Source organism: Tachypleus tridentatus, chromosome 11 (genome assembly GCF_004210375.1).
Source record: "Tachypleus tridentatus isolate NWPU-2018 chromosome 11, ASM421037v1, whole genome shotgun sequence".
Lineage (NCBI taxonomy): Eukaryota > Metazoa > Arthropoda > Merostomata > Xiphosura > Limulidae > Tachypleus > Tachypleus tridentatus.
This window is the reverse complement of record NC_134835.1, coordinates 78,047,542-78,065,190: the sequence shown is the minus strand read 5'-3', so window position 1 is coordinate 78,065,190 and position 17,649 is coordinate 78,047,542. Positions and strand designations below refer to the sequence as shown.

Here is a 17,649-nt window from a genome sequence, read left to right as displayed (position 1 = left end):
AATGAGGAGTATATAGGATAATAAAAAAAATCCAGTCGCAGACACTAAATTCTGTAAGGCCACTTGTTTTAGGCCTAATAGTGGTTAAGCCTTTATTAAAAACGGCCTATATTGTGTACGTTTCTTTTGTTTAGTTAGGGCTAAACTTCATCATATTTAATACTACCCATAAATAAACTTATAATGTTATTCTACGACCTAACGTTAGATCTTTTTTATTTTTATTTTAAGCTTTTAATATGTTGTACAAAATGTTTACTAAATACATTTACATTCGTCATTTGTTTACATCCATTGCAATGAAGTGCGCCCGTGCGTCTGTATTCAGATTAGTAAGGTACTCTCGCATTTTCAGGACGGACAAAATTGAATATTATCATAATAGATGTGTTCTGCTTAAACTAAGTACTTCTTTTTCAAGTTTCACCCTGGAAGTTCTCTTCTCATTAACATCATGTTTTTTGCTTGAATGACAATCTGGGTTGTTTAATGAGATAGCGATCGTGCTACGTCTGGATCAACGATATTTACCAGTAAAAGTTCTTTGTAAGAACGACAAGACCACGAACTTATTGATAAAGGGTTGATAGTGCACTTCCTTTGTCCCCTTGTTGAATATCATTTTTTTGTAAGCACCACCACTAATTTTCTCGGTTATTCATCTCATCGTGTTCCATAAATAAGCCTTCTGGATTGTAACAGGAATATTATTATTAAAATGTGAAAATGTTTAACATCAGAGCTTGATCTTATAGCGACAAAATTTGAACTGAATGTGGGCGTGTATTAATATTCTCATTTACACTTCGTTGTTAGTAGAGCACATAAGTGCTTTGTTCAAGACTAAATTCTGGAAGAATACTGACTGAACGTAGCGCACAGTTGTTAATGGTTTTTATTCAATCAAAGCTGATCAAGATGGTTACTATTTTCAAGGCATTATCTAATAAACATATTTGATTTTTTTCATTGAAGTTTTGCCTTCTCAAAATTTGTAGCTGTTTATTATCAATAGTTCAGTTGTACCATGAATGCACAGGCAATCAGTTGTTAACAATGTTAAAAATAACTCTAATTAAACTTTCTTGTTCCTCGTCTCAAAATGTACACAAACATTTTGCTTTTTATAACCTTCGAAGTTTAATGTGATGTAAATCTCAACATTGATCTGTGCCACATCTTCGAACACTGTCAGTGACAACTCGTGAATAAAACAATTGCATTGGAAACGTATGAATATGACCCAGATATTATATCGGACACTAACTACGCTTCCAAACCAACTCGGAGAGTACACTGTAGTGGGGTAGAAAAATACAGGGTGTTCAGAAAATCACTGTGCACTTATATATTTATTTACAGACAAAACTGCACAGTGACTTTCCGAACATCCTGTACAAACGCACAGACATAACTCTACTGAACAACTAAATGGTTAGTACCTGATTTGATAATAATAAAATTTTCCTTACATGCCAGTAAAACTTGTTTTTCACCAATATATCAATAAATATTGGTGTGGAGAAATGATTTACGTAATAGGCACAGATATTTGATAACTGAAATAGGAATCATTATTGTTGTTAGATGAATCTGAACTCCACACAAAAATTGTGTAATTTGATTATGCGTTATGTATATGCTTATATTTACCTGCATTTAACTGAAAATAAGTAAGACTTTGGCCATTGGAACATGACAAAGTGCAATATCCGAAGCCTTGCACTAAATTTAAGGCCCGGCATAGCCAAGTATGTTAAGGCGTTCAACTCGTAATCCGAGGGTCGCGGGTTCGAATCGCGTTCGCACCAAACATGCTCGCCCTTTCAGCCGTGGGGGCATTATAATGTTACGGCCAATCCCATTATTCGTTGGTAAAAGAGTAGCCCAAGAGTGGTGATGACTAGCTGCCTTCCCTCTAGTCTTACACTGCTAAATTAGGGACGGCTAGCGCAGATAGCCCTCGAGTAGCTTTGCGCGAAACTTAAAAAACAAACAAACTAAATTTCACATTATTTTTATGCAAGTCTTACTATGTAAAACAAATTTCGTGCATTAGTACATTATGCCAGCTTTATTATGTATAACAAAGCTTACGCCTGTAATAAGAAAAATTTTATTAAAATGGAAAATTATAACCATCCTGTGTTTCCACTTTCTACTGTCTTACGAAAGTATTGGTTAATATATATATAGGTAGAATTACTCTTTAAAACTAATCTCTTAAGCCTAATGACTATTATTATTTATTAATAAAAGAATCTATTTTAAAGATTCGAAGCAGAAAAACAAAGAAAACCTTTTTTGGGCCCCATTGACATTTAGTACAAAGTCAGACGTTCAAGGTCGTGGAAAGCCTGTGTTCGTATGTTTCAGAACACGCAGCATATACACCAGTGTCCCTTCACAAAAATCACTCACGAGTCCAACTTTTGCTGACGTCACTGCAGACTAGCAGTCTCCTCTTGTTCCCTCGAGTGATAATGAATTTTTCAGCATTTTAATTATCAACTCTTAATTCGTGCACTCTACCTTAAGCTTCCGCTAGCATAATATGCGTCCTAGTCCGCTGTTAGAACTTTCCAGTTGCTCTTTATCTTGAGTATTATATTTATTCATGACTTGTATTCTTTGACTCACTGATAGTGTTAATCATCTTCATTCTCTTTGTTGTTTTTTGTTGTTGACTGTCTTAAACCGTAAGAGCATCCAAACAACACATAGAAGCGTATTGTGTCAAATAACACGTATATTCCGATAACGCTTATCAAAGAAATTATGTGAAATTAGTGAAAGTTGCTTACGTTACAAAACCTAAACTGCTAATGATTGTGAAAGGGCGTTACGGATGAATGAGCCCAAGTTTGAAAAATTTGGTCCAAAGCGTAGGTTGTGCGTGTGGCGGAAGAAAGGTGAAAGATACTTACCTCAGTACATAGCACCTACCATGAATCATAGGGTTCATTGTGATGGTTCATCACCACATTCTGATGGTTTAAGGTTTTTTTCTTCTAAGACGACAGGAGATATTTGTTAAATAGAAGGAATAATGAACCAGAGCAAGCACTATCAGATACTGATTAGTCGTTGTATACCCAATGGTTTGCGTATTATTTTAAAATTAGTATAGTATTAAGAATATAATGGCCCCAAACATTAATCCAACTTATGAAAAATTACTCAGCTATGAAAAGCTGCAGGAGTCGTTCAAATAATGCAATGCCCCCCACAGAGCCCGATCTTAACCCAGTTGGTTAAATCTGGGATTTGATAGATCAAAAACTTGACAAATCAAAAGTTACTAAAAAAAAAACCCTTTATGGAAGTGTATTAGAGACGTTTGGAATAAAATCCCAAAGGACACTTTGATTAAATATATTACAACGATGGCTAAAATACTATTTTCACTTATTAAAGTAAAAGGGGAAACACAACATATTAACAATTTGCTGAACTCGAGCACTTCCACTGAGTTTCTGTTGTACTAAAAGTACAACAAAAGTTCGGCCGTGTTGGCGTTATAATGTGTCGGTCAATCCCACTATTCGTTAGTAAAAGAGTAGCCCAAGAGTTTGCAGAGGGTAGTGATGACTAGCTGCCTTCCCTCTTGTCTTCACTGCAAAATTAGGAACGGCTAGCGCAGATAGCCCTCGTGTAGCTTTGCGCGAAATTCAAAAAACAAATAAACAAACTAAACGTATAGTTTAGTAAGGCGTGCGACTCGTAATCCGAGGGTCGCGGGTTCGTGCTCGCGTCGCGCTAAACATGCTCGCCCTCCCAGCCGTGGGGGTGTATAATGTGACGGTCAATCCCACTATTCGTTGGTAAAAGAGTAGCCCAAGAGTTGGCGGTGGGTGGTGATGACTAGCTGCCTTCCCTCTAGTCTTACACTGCTAAATTATGAACGGTTAGCACAGATAGCCCTTGAGTAGCTTTGTGCGAAATTCCAAAACAACAACAACAACAACGTATAGTTTAATAAAACATTGTTTCACTTGTGATTTACTTTTCATTGTTCTATGAAAGTAGCCTGAAATTATTGCTTTTTTTGACCTAGCCATTTTGCACAGCACTGTATCATAGTTTGTTTACTTTGTCTTATATTGATTGGGTTTCGTCGGAGGGAAGGAAATTGTGTATTTTTCTTGGTAAATATTAGATGATTTTACTGTTGATCAAGGCAGATTTCATTTAAAGTTGTTTCTCATATGAACATCTACTTCACTAGTTAACTGTAATAGTGTTGAATAAATAGACTTCTGTGAGGCTGGTATGCGACTGTACATGGTGAAATTGGTTTTGAAATAAGTTTTGTACAGGTTTAACTACGGTAGAGTTGAAGGAATTCAAGTCACGTGTGGAATGTGGGAAAGGTGTGTTCGTCCCCTAGACCGGATAGTCTCCTGGCTTTTTATTATATCTGCGTGTATGGTGGCTGAGAGCCCTGAGGTTAAGCAATCGCAGGTAAAGTTTTCAGTTTTTCGTGCGATATTGACGCAGCCAATCTGTCCAAGAGAGAAATTAAATGATAAAATTGTATGGTATGGAACGAGCATGGGCGTGCCTCGCGCACTTGAGGAAAGCCCTTTCTTCAAAATGTATAATATTATTAATATCCAATACCTTTCGATTTTTGAACCAAGCAAAACTGGCAACTTTTCCAAAGTACCGTTTGCTGATAATGTTTGAAAATGATTCTTGCCTTATGTTCATAGTACATAAAAAGTATATAATATTTTAAACTCGTGTAGATTTCTCGTACAGATTTTTAAATTTGTAAAATGTATATATCAGAACATGTGGATAACACCTGCTTCTGAACTTTCTTACCCCCTTGAAAGGTAGCAAGTGACGCCGGAAGCACGTGTTATTTAAAACAAATTGTTTTTAATGTTTTTTTTAATTGTAAAATCTTTTTAAGTATGTAATTTTTCTCCCTTGCAATGATTTAAAAAATATATCAGTTATCTGCAGATTCCTGGACCAGGAAAGGGCGACACTTATTGGTTAACGTACCTAGGTTGTGAATTCCAAGACGCATGATTCAGGAACCATTGCTATAAAAACGCACTTAGCAAATTGGAATGTATTGGGATTAATAAAACTTTGTTTTACCTGTGATTTTACCTTCAGTTGTTCTTTGAAAGTAGCTTGAAATCTCAATTTTTGACTTTGTCCTAACACTTTTGCACAGTACTGTGTAATCGTTTGTTTTTATTTTTCTTTTGTATTGATTGGTTTCGTCGGAGAGAAAAATTGTGTAATTCTCTTAGTAAATAAAATATTAGATGATTTGACTACTTTTCAATGGCGATTTCATTGAAAATCGTTTCGTACCTTCATATATACCATTTATTGGTCCGCTGTTGTTATGTGTTGAGTTGCGCGACGAGATACTCGGACTATCTTTGCTAGCCGTCCCCAATTTTTTAACTGATAGACTAGAAGGCAGGCACTTAGTCAGCAATACTCACCATAAAGTGCGAAGCGCGATTTTCTGGTCACAGAACATGACCCGTAGACCCTCAGATTCTCAAACTAGTCCGCTAACCACCTGTCTTGTCTTTATTCTGTCAGTTCGTACTTATATAAATGGATATATGTAGATACTCTCTGTACAGCTTTACTTAAAATTATGAAACAACAACAAATACACCTGAAGCGAGACGAAACGAAGTTAGAATGATGAATATTAAAGTTGTTTGTTTGAATAGGTGCTTTTATCGTAGTGTTAATAAACGTGTGTGGTAATAAGGCAGCTGGTCACTTGTAGCGCTCGTAGAAGATAGGTTATAGACCTTAAACTTTAACTAAACGTTTTATTTCAAATAGTTGGATAGTTGTTTCAACGCTTTGAAACTTGTAGTTTGTCTCGCGTTGTCAGTCACGATAGACGTAACATGGTGTTATATTCGCTATCTCTGATTTATATTGTTAAACTAGAAGGCAACAGACACTGGTTGTTGTGTAGCCCCGTTCTAACAAATGATATAGTATAAAAGAGCTATGTCAATTTCAGATTTCCTTTTCTAAATTACAAGGGAACATGGTTTATTTCTAATTATCATTGCTTCAATTTTGTCAATCCGTTACGTCAAGTATATCTAAAATATATTATAAAATAAAACTACCTTAGTATGTCCGGTGATAACTGACATAAGTATTAGTCTGCGTGTCTACAACTGACTTTTAACCTTGTAAGTGGGCTATAAGACAGGTAATGATTAAAGTGCGACTTACAATGTTGGAAAGAAACGTCTTTTATTCCTGTAAATAATTCCAAAATGTGACTTATCCATGTACTGAGATCTGTAGGATAAAACAGGACTACACTATAACTTTGTGTCCTTTAGAGAAGTCCACCTTAAAGGGATATATAAGAAAAAGTCTATATTTTTATCTCTATAGAATGATCTGTAAGGTAAGAATGGACCACAGTACTACTTTTATCTCTGGAGAGAGGTCTGTAACACATGAGAGGACCACAATACTACTTTTATGCCCGTATAGAGATCTGCAAGACATAGGGGACCACAGTACTGTTATCCCCCGATGTAGGTCTCTAAAATGAAGTGAATTTCCAGTGTTTTTGAGTTACGGAGTCATTTCTGTATGTTTGGGTCATATTTTCTTCCCAGTTTATATAATCTGTGTATAGAATGAGTTTTGAAATAATGTCATATAATTCTGCATTCCTGATAATAATAGAATTTAAGCTTTGTAAAAAGTTCCCGATGACTTAGCGGTAAGTTAATGGTTTTACAATGCAAAACGTCAGGCTATGATTCTCTGCGGTGGACAAGAGTGTAGATAGTTCAGTGTGTAGTTATGCACTAATAACAGCAAGAACGACTGCTACTATAGTAAAAAAATAAAACTAGTTGTCCTAATGTTTAAGGTTAGAGTGCTAGTACTATGACCATAGCTTATCTTTGATTGTTAGGAAGATAAAAAAAAAGCATTTTTAACGAGGCTGTAATTATTTAGATAGTACGCGTATTACACAATATGATCTTTTACACGTGATTTTACAATATGTACGTTTATAGTTATTTTTTGCATCAAGTTGTCAACTTTATCACTAATTTCTGATAATGAATTCTCATTTTATTATCTGTCTGTTAACTTTATAACGTAGTATTTTTGTTTTGTAACGTCTTTTTCTTTTTAGAATTGGGAGCTTCTTGTTCTCAGTAGGCTTAAATGGGATATATCAGCTGTCATTCCCAATGACTTCGTAGAACCGATTCTACAGAGGCTCCCTCTAGTTACGGGAACAGAAGTAGCAAGAAACCACGCCGAAACTTTCATCGCTTTTTGTTTCATAGGTAAGAAGTGTGCTATTCAGTTTTCCAAGTTATGTAGTGTAAATGAAGATAACTATCTGAATGAACCTGTAGTTTCTTTCGTTGTTTGACTGGTCTCGAGTTGTTTGTTTTATTGGTTCTGGTAATGGATAAATGCGTATTTTCATGTTGTAGCCTGTATAGTATGACACACGTTAAATTTCATTCATATACGCTATCTTTAGTAATCGTATTTGTTACTTAAGATGGAATAACAAATTTCAGTATTGGCATATAGTTGGCTGGATTGTTTGTTGTTACTAAATATATTTCGTATCTTACTTTTGCTCACATTATGTTACTTTTCGACTTGATTAAATCAAATAACAATCTACTGATAACTTTTTTTGTGGACGTGTTGCTTTTGGTTTGGACGTGTGGTTTGTTTAACACAGTTCCCCAGGTTAACTGGTCGCTTTCAAAACTAAAGAGCAACTACAGGTAAAACAAAAACAGCCCTGTATCTATCACATTCAGACAAACAGTATTCATCTTATATTCCGTGGACAAGGTCAGCTTAAGGGGCCAGTGAATCACCAAACAAGTAATTAGCATTAAATCCAAGAGCAACGTCAGTGGCGGATTTTTTTTAATTCCTACTATAAAAGTACAGAGTTTTGAAACAGAAATAATAGTAATCTAAACTATATGAATATATAGTTGTAGTATTAATGTATCGTAAATTTCCTTACAGGTTGTATAGTTAGTAAAACAGAAGTTTTGTTGAAATGAAAGAAAATCATCACAGAGGGTTGCGGTGCCCCTGTTGCCTGAATAAAAAAGTGTTGACGTAACTCTCCTACTTAGATACAGGGTTGTGGAAAATGTAAACGAGAGTAAATGCTCTTCCTCACCTGAATAAAATGTCATGTTGGTTTACTTGTTAGATGTGAAAGTAGTCGTATCTTTCTGCGGGAATAGAGGGTTTTAGTAGCTTGCAATAAGAACCATTGGTACGTCATTCGATTACGTTGATTTTGATTACAGTTTGCCCCAGGACTTGACTTTCTGGGAAAGAGAGCTCCTCATTTCATTGGCTTAAATTATTGTGCAAACCGTGATAACCTTTTACACTAGAGAAACTGCCTCAGTGGAAAACATGTTCAGACATTTAAATAACATTTTAAAGATACAAAATAATCAATTCGTTATAATTATTACAATGCATAGTTTTAAGTACACAATGCCTTTGCGATCCAAGTTGACAGTGCATTTGAAATTAATAAGCTATTGTGAATTATTACATTCCTATTAATATTGAGGCTTGCAGAAACAAGAACGAATTCTTGTTAACCATTAATAATGAACTTGTATAAATACATAAAGAAGTGCGAAAGTGTAAGCCAGATAAACATGGCTAGCAGCCTTAAATTCTACATGAGGAAGTGTTTCTATCTTTCGTTATGCACTTCCTTGCTGCGTTTTGATTGTAAAACAATGGATCAACTTCATGCATGGTGGCCGTAATTTTAGAGCCCATGTGTGATCGACTCAATGTAAAAGAAACACAATATTAATGATATTCTTTGGAACTGGACGCAAACACAGTCACAGCTAGATAAGCCAAACTTTGTCATGTTCCCCCCTTTTTTCTCTCCTCCCACTTAAGCGGTACTTTGAAGCGAAACATAAACTTCTGTCCCTCGTCAGCCAACCATTCATTCGTACTGTAGTCATTGAAAGCTGTCACTAGTCGAACGTGGACAATGGGTATATTCATAACTTGTGGTGAAAGATGGAAAAAATAAACAAGTCCAAGCAGGCTGGCTTTATATTGATTATTGGGCCATTAACACTCCTACGAAAAGTGGGGCCTAATAGGCCCCAGAGCAACTTGAAAGGTTATTAATATTAGGCTAATAATTTTGTATTTAAATGAAATTGCCATTTAAATCCATTAATGAATGGATTAACGAGATTCCCACTGTCCCTATCTACTATCTAGCGAAACCACAGCCAGGGGAACGGGCTTGGAGAAATCAGGACTAGAAACGTCTTTTCGTAGGAGTGTTAAAACGTCTTATTTAGGATTGAAGATGAAGGCAGTATTTAACTTGTCAATTCTCCTACAAGCGTGAGGCAGCGAATCGCTGGAGGGCAGTGGACCTGTTTGTAAACGGCTTCATTCAAGTTGCATAAGAAATAAAAACTGCCAGGAATATGTGTTATTTGTATTACTGTATCCTGCTGCGTTAATTCTACAATATTGAATGGGTTTCTAATTCTGTTTTTCTTGTGCTTAAGTTATGATCTCTGGTTTCTGAGTTGTTCTGTAACCCCGTCAATATGGGAAACAGTAAGCCAAAAGACACGTGATTTATGCATGCATGTATAGAAATATACATATCTTTTATAGAAAATTTAACAAGCATTTGTTTGTTGTTTGTTTGTTTTGCAAGAGCAAAGCTATATTGGAGTGTTTGCTGTATTTACCGCGGGGAATTTAACCCCGGATTTTAGCGTTGTAAGTTTTACCGCTGACCCACCGCCCGGCATGGCCAGGTGGGTAAAGGCGTGCGACTCGTAATCTGAGGGTCGCGGGTTCGCATCCCCCTCGCGCCAAACATGCTCGCTCTTTCAGCCGTGGGGGCGTTATAATGTGACAGTAAATCCCACTATTCGTTGGTAAAAGGTAGCCAAAGAGTTGGTGGTGGGTGGTGATGACTAGCTGCCTTCCCTCTAGTCTAGAGGGAAGGCAGCTCGATCTTGTATGTCCCCTACTGGTATAACGGTACGTCTACGGGTTTACAATGCTAAAATAATAGGTTAGGTTCCCCTCGGTGGACTCGATATTCCTCCAACTCTTGGGCTACTCTTTTACCACCGAATAGTGGGATTGACCATCACATTATATAACACCTCCACGGCTGAAAGGGCGAGCATGTTTGATGTGACGAGGATTTGAACCTGCGACCCTCCGATTACGAGTCGAGTGCCTTAACCACCTGGCCATGCCGGGCTTTGCTGTGATAACCCACATATACTAGTTTTCAAAGTTGTTTTTTCTTTGTTTTAAACTGACGCATTGCTTTGTATATCACGTGCTTATACCTCCTTTGATAGAACGTCATGAAATTGGTGAATGGTCACACGATCTCAGTGACACTTTTATTGCTGTGTAGTAAATTACTGAAGTGAAATGTGTAACTAAGAAAAAATATAATTAAAAATAACGACGTCTGAAAGTTCACTGAGTAACTGTCACGAGATGTTATATTTCTTGTATATCCAGAGAGAAACTAGCTGTCACAAATATCATTGTATTCATGACAGCTAGTTTCTCTCTGGATATATAAGAACAAAACTTAATAACATGAAGTTGTAAAATTGTATTTTTCCAGTTAAAACACCGATAAACTAGTCTTGTTTTTAATTGGAATTATCATAGTTTGTGTGTAAGTGGGAATTATCTTTTGTGATTTCTGCAGGGTGTTCGGAAAGTCACTGTGCAGTTTTGTCTGTTAATAAATGTATAAGTATACAGTGAATTTCCGAACACTCTGTATATATATATATATATGTACGATTATTTGGTTAATTGTTATTTTGTAAGCTAAAACACATTTCATTATATACCAGTATTTTTTAATTTTTTATCACAATTCGGGGTGTCTAAAATATTTTTAAAAATGCAGTCAAGTGCAAAGTATTTGTTTCAGAACGTAACACTCGGTTTATTATTTAAACATAAAAACGTTAATTTATTTTTATTTTTTTACGATACTTAGGTTACAGCACAAATACGGTGACATTAGAAACGTTCATTATTTCTAAACACACTCTGAAGGGTTAATGTATCACAGATGTATTAAATGAAAGCTATGAGTTTCACACGTCATTTTTAAACTTGAATCACTTTGCTTCTATTACTTTGGGGCAGCATTAAGTTTGGGAGCTTACAACGCTAAAATCTGGGGTTTCTTTCCCTGCGGTAGACATTGTTCAAACATTCCATTGTACAGCTTTGTACAAACTAAAGTAGCGTTTAGTATGTAAGGACGTTGGAATGAATTAATTTCTTATTTATATAGTTTCTCTGTTTTACACTTCTGTAACAACTTGCTTAGCTTTAACAGTGGCAGGTATTTAGGTTGAATAACCTAAAATGCTCTTCGTTCCGCTCGTAGCATAGAGGGCGTAACTGGTAGTCTTCGTGGGAAAAAAAACCAAAAACAGAAAAGAAACCTTTGCCCTTTATTCTTTATCTCGGGTGTGTTTGTTTATTTCTGGATTTCGCACATAGCTACACGAGGGCTATGTGTGCTAGCCATCCCTAATTTAGCAGTATAAGACTAGAGGGAAGGCAGCTAGTCATCACCACCCACGGCCAACACTTGGGCTACTCTTTTACCAACGAATAGTGGGATTGACCGTTACATTATAACGCTTCCACGGCTGAGAGGGCGAGCATGTTTAGTATGACGGGAATTCGAACCCGCGACCCTCGAATTACGAATCGAGTGCCTTAACCACCTGGCCTATCTAGGGTGTGAATATTACATCTACAAATTAGGTATTTTAGTTTGTACTTAGAATATTCGATAAAAACACCATAAATATTTGTGTTAATATTTGTTGCTTACCTTGTGTATCCGTAAGTGCTAGAATATACACAAGTAAAAATATAAACATATACAATATTAAAAAAGTATTGACTATTTTTTTAGAACAGTCTTAATTTACTAATCTAGGTAACTGATTAAAATTGCAGATGCTTAACTGTCCCGGGGGTTAGTACAGTTTTCTCGGTTCTTTGATTCAGTAAGATTTTGCAAACACAAATTCTTGTCTAGCGTTTGTAGGAAGATGAATTATAGTGGAGTATCAAGATTCTACAAATATTTCCGTAGCAGTGAAATTGACAGGCTCTGATTGATGCATGAATATGTCACGTGTAGGCGGCGGTCGAGCAGTTTCCCAGGCCATTAAAATTATAAAGCCCAACTGGTTCTTGAAATACAAGGCTAGGGCCGTCAAGAGCAAACGAGAATGACGTCACTAAGATAGGCCCTCGCAGGACGGTTTTGTCAATGAAACTGTTTCTCGTCTGTACATATACTTCTGAGAACTAAACGTGTGATGCGCTTTGCTTCGTGTTAAATCCCGAATGACTTAGTAGTAAGCTCGTGCGCTTATGGTGCTCGCTTCCCGTTGGGAACACAACTCAGTAGCCCATTAAACAACTTCGTGCTTATAACGAAAAAAAATATAATTTTGGCCGGGCGTGACCCATTTGTAAGAGTGCCTTAATTGTGAATCTGGGAATTTATAGTTCGCGTTCCGTTGTCGTAAAACGCGCTCTACATGTACAGGCTTTAGAAGCGCAACAACAATCAAAATCCCATTACACGGTGAAACAAGAGTAGCCAAAGAGTTTGCGGTGAGTGTTGAGTAGCTGCCTTCCCTCTGAAATATCAAAATTATATTGTGTTCACATAGCTATTATGTAGCTGTGCGCGAGAAGTGTGATAAAAAAACAACATACTTTACATAACGGAACATTTAAGTTCATACGCTTATAGGTACCAAACATAGCTTCGTGTGACTAATGACTGCCTCGTAAAGATAATTAGTTTTCACGCATGCATTTTTACTTGCCTGTTGAATGTGACGGTGTAGGGTAAAATTGTTCTTTTGTTTGTTTGGTTTGAATTTCACGAAAAGCTACACGAGGCCTATCTGCGCTAGCTGTTCCTAATTTTGCAGTATAAGACTAGAGGGAAGGCAGCTAATCATCACCACCCACCGCCAATTCTTGGGCTACTGTTTTACCAACGAATAGTTGGATTGACCGTCACATTATAATCCCCATACAGCTGAAAGGGCGAGCATGTTTGGTGCGATGGGGATTCGAACCCGCGACCCTCGGATTACGAGTCGAACGCCTTAACCCACCTGGCCATGCCGGGCCCCATAAAGAAAAATAGTGGAATACATGTTAAAAAAATACTCACCACTACTGTCACGCTTACGTTATTGTTTGTGTTTCTCGTGTTCTCTTAATAATTATACAAATTCGGTTTTCTTCACTTAGATGTATCACACTTTCCTGATCACTGCAACTTGTGTTTTTCAGTGTGTTAACCCTGGAACAAACAGTGTTTAAGAACTAATCATTTAAAATACGTGATTTGCGTTTTATAAGTACCACATACAAACCAGATTTAAGTTGTTTTTATTGGTAAGCGTGTAGTGTCTCGCAGATTTTTGCAAGCCAGAATTCCCTAAGCAATGGCGTGTTTGAAACTATTAATGACACTTTTTGAAATTTGTTTATTTGTTATTAAGTGCAAAGCTACACAACGAGCCAAATAAACTGTTCTCAAAACGAGTTTCGAAACCCGATTTTGGCTTTTGTCCACCGGTAGCTCATTGTTAAATCCAGACGTAATTACACACGAGTTTAACAATCTTCGCAGCAATTTTTTTTCTGTGTCTGAGTCAAAACCATAATTTTCGAAGGAAGTGCGTGTTTAAGTGAGTTATCTACTTTTATTTCTTTATTCTGAAATCCAATGTGTAAAAGATGCAGATTTGGGCTTAGTCTACCAGCACGAGTTAGGCAACCCATTCATTACATAGAAATTCATCACCGCCATTTTGTTTTCCCTAGAGATTAATTACCCTGACACCCAGTCGTCTTAAGGATGTTTCACTCGCAAAAAAACCTGATGTTCTTTAGTAGTGTCATTTGATACATTCCTTTCATAAGCAACAATTAATTTCAACAAAGCTTCAAACGTTCTTAGAGTACACTAGCAATTGTATCATTCCACACAGGATTTCCCTCACTACCAGTGGGTGCCTCTCAGTTTTTATGATGTACCAGAGATTCACCAAAATAAGAATTACCAGTGCCGCCTATTACACAGTCATACTGTAAGACCGACGCTGTTATACGACTGCATTGCTGTGTGTTTGATTAAGATCAAAACCTTGTAGTAATAGACTAGGTCAGTGGTTCCCAACTAGGGGTGCGAGATAACATTTGTTTGGGCCACCTTCACCTTTATTCTTAAATAAATAATTACTATGAGTGGTACGAGAACATATTAACATTTTTTAGGAGTGCGGGGCATAAAAAAGGTTGGGAACCACTGGACTAGGTGTGAACGTTATGAACTCGTCTATTTAAAAACATATAAGTATCACACACATTTTTCTGAGCAGAGTTTCATTTGCACGACTCTGAATAACTTTGAAGTTATTTACCTCTGAATCCGCAGATTAACCAAACTGACCAAAGATCACGATGATTGGCGTATCTGGTTAATATCCTAGTGTATGCACGCGAACTGCGACTGGTTTGTTCGCAAGTTACCACGATATTTCTGTTCTAATAGGGGTGTTACAATAAGAATAATAAAGCCGCGTCCTCGCTTTGTAACCCGTATCCTCACTAAATGTATCTTTAGGTACGTGTTCGTACATCCCCTGGCTGAAACGACTTCAGACGTGCATGGAAGAAAAGGAAACTTTCGGTGTTTTTTGAAGTTAAGTTGTGTTATCTCCCACTTTATAATTCCACTTTCTGGAAGGAACTTCCCATTTCTGAGATTGGTTCAGAAGAGGTACTTGCAAAATTTATAGATAAAACGAATACAAAGGAGAAATAATTACTTGTTTCGTCTCGGTTTAAGCTATAGAACCGTCACATCCTCCGCCCAGAACTGAAAGTAAACCTCAAATACTTTTGATAGTTTTATCACATAATTCTTTGAATCTTCTTCACACCCACAAGTGTTATTGATAGACGTTAATTATGCTAATTCTGATTCTGCCCACCTTCTTTCAGTTTATAGTACAAGTTAATGTACATGTTAATCAACAAACGTCCCAGGGAACTTCACTCAGCACTTTCGAATGTTTATGGTCTCGCTTTTAGTCTTATACTTATTTTAATATAAAATACAACTTTCACATTTACAGTTTGATTACAGAATTAAGTGTTTTACGTGTATATTGTTACTAGTCAGTCTTATTCTTCAGATTTAACTACGTTCAGGGTAATATAAAAGGTGACATTCTTTGAAATTGCACAAGTCAGTGAAAAGTGGTGAATCAAATGATAAATTGGGTTTTGTATTTAATATTTGTAAATGAAAGGCATTTATATACAAGCAAACGATTTCTTGTTCTTTTTTATAATTTATTATATAATGCAGTATATCATGCCATATATGAATTTTGCTGATAGTAATAATTTAAGCACCCAGATACTTTTGTATAATGACTTTGGGCACTAATGAATATATGAAGGTGGTCTATATCGATATTTATGGCAGACATTCTGATCATATTCTGTAAACGTGTATCGATATTCAACCTATGGCAGTGACACCCTATGTATGTGTTTGTATGTCATAGAATGGATTTTCACAAATATGTTAAAAGTAAACTTGACCTTCATCCCCTGAAACTTCCCAAGGTGAACTTTAATGCCGGTAATTTATATGAAAACATTAACCCCACCTTTACCCACCAGCTATGGTTAAGTGTTTGCAACATGGATCTTAATTACGTGTGGAATGTTATTACCAAATGCTGAGCATTATTTGAGTCCAAATTATTTGTATGAAGTTTTGAAGCAACGAGGAATTGTTTCTTTTATTATTATTAACATTATATGGCGTATTTTAAGTAAAGATGCGAGTCAAATAACAACATCGAGTACAAATAATGCATCTGTGGCCTTTAAGATAATTAACGTTCATTTATTCAAATTGCACGAAACTTTCGTTACGACACCAAGACATGAAGTCTAACTACAGTTCTCAAACTGATAATCCAGCAACACCTTAAATTACACCTTATCTCATTTGTTCAGTGTAGATTATGTATTTTATAGAGATATTATCCTCTTTGGTTCGTTTTAGTCACTTGAAGAAAATGCCTGAACAATCACCTCATGACATTTGTTTTGCAGACGCTAGAAAAGCAAGTTTTACAGGTAACGTGATAAGCCATGTACAGAAGCAAAATACCCATCAAAAATTATTTTAACCTCTGAGTATTATCCCAGTGTCAGCACATTAGGTAATTATCATAATGTTTCTACCTAGTTTTAGCACATTAGGTTGTTACTATAATTTTTCCATCTGATGTTAACACATTAGATAATCATGACTTCTATACATAACGTTAAAACAAGAGGTCATTATTTTAATTTCTCTACGTAATATAAGCACATTATAAACATGTGGTCGTTATCATAATTTATCTTTTCACTTGCTGAACAACTGCCTGAAAGCTAAGGGGACAACTTTAAATTATGTCAGTGTAACGTTAATATGTTAAAACCATAATAATTATACTATGTACACAAATTTTGTTCCTGGATAGTATGTGTTATTTCTTAATTGCTTATGTTGTAAGAGTACAGAAAATGACCATTATTCCCTTCAAACTTTACTTTTGTGACTTGGATAATGAAATTTAGAAATTAACCTATTTTCGATGTAAAAACGGGCAAATTTGCACATTTTCATTTACATAAGGTCTGAATAAAACAACATATGGATCAAGATTTACATGTATTTATACTAAAGTCATACAAAAATAAACAAAAATGTTTAGAAGTGAGTAATTTTTCAACATTTGCGACTGTAATGTAAATCACTTTAACATATCAGTCCCCAAACATAGTCTCCCATCATGTTTTCGTTATACGCTACCAGTTCACAAAAGCAAAGTTTGAAGAGAAAAATAGGTCTTTTTCATTTACTTCAGGTATAAGCAATTGGGAAATAATACTTTCTGCCCAGAAACAAGAAAAAGTAAAAATTTTATTACATAGTGTTATTAATACGTAGTTGCACTTGCAGTATTAGCTGGAGAAATATTATTTTTTGTTTGTTTGTTTGAAGTTCACGCAAAACTACAGGAGGGCTATCTGCGCTAGTTGTCCCTAATTTTGTAGTGTACGATTACAGGGAAGGTAGCTAGTCATCAACACCCACCGCCAACTCTTGGGCTACTCTTTTACCAAAGAATAGTGGGATTCAACATCACATTATAATGTCCCCACGGCTGAAAGGGCGAGCATGTTTGGTGTGATGGGGATTCGAACCCGCGACCCTCAGATTACGAGTCGAACGCCTTAACTCGCCTGGCTATGCCGGGCCATTAGTTTTTGTTTTGTTGTTAATGTGAACAACGGAATCTGTATGAGTGTGTTTTCCTGTAGTAAGTAGCGAGTCATAAGATGTTAAGGATTTTAAACGAATTCATTTCCTTGTATATATATCAATGTTGAGAAATCTTCATATATAAATAGTTTACCAGAAACTTTTACCACTTGCTT

The 17,649-nt window shown here is 36.1% G+C and overlaps 1 protein-coding gene across 3 annotated transcripts in view; it reads left to right on the top strand.

Annotated features, from left to right (window-relative positions):
* LOC143232542 (G1/S-specific cyclin-D2-like) overlaps positions 1 to 17,649 on the top strand; it is a 33,623-nt gene that overhangs the window by 3,966 nt on the left and 12,008 nt on the right. For all 3 annotated transcript variants that reach the window (XR_013017583.1, XR_013017584.1, XM_076468113.1), the window contains exon 3: positions 7,172 to 7,328. Coding sequence is in view for 1 of the 3 variants with exons in the window: in XM_076468113.1 (XP_076324228.1) it covers positions 7,172 to 7,328 (157 nt within the window). In the remaining 2 variants the exon portion in view is untranslated. The remainder of the gene's footprint in view (positions 1 to 7,171; positions 7,329 to 17,649) is intronic.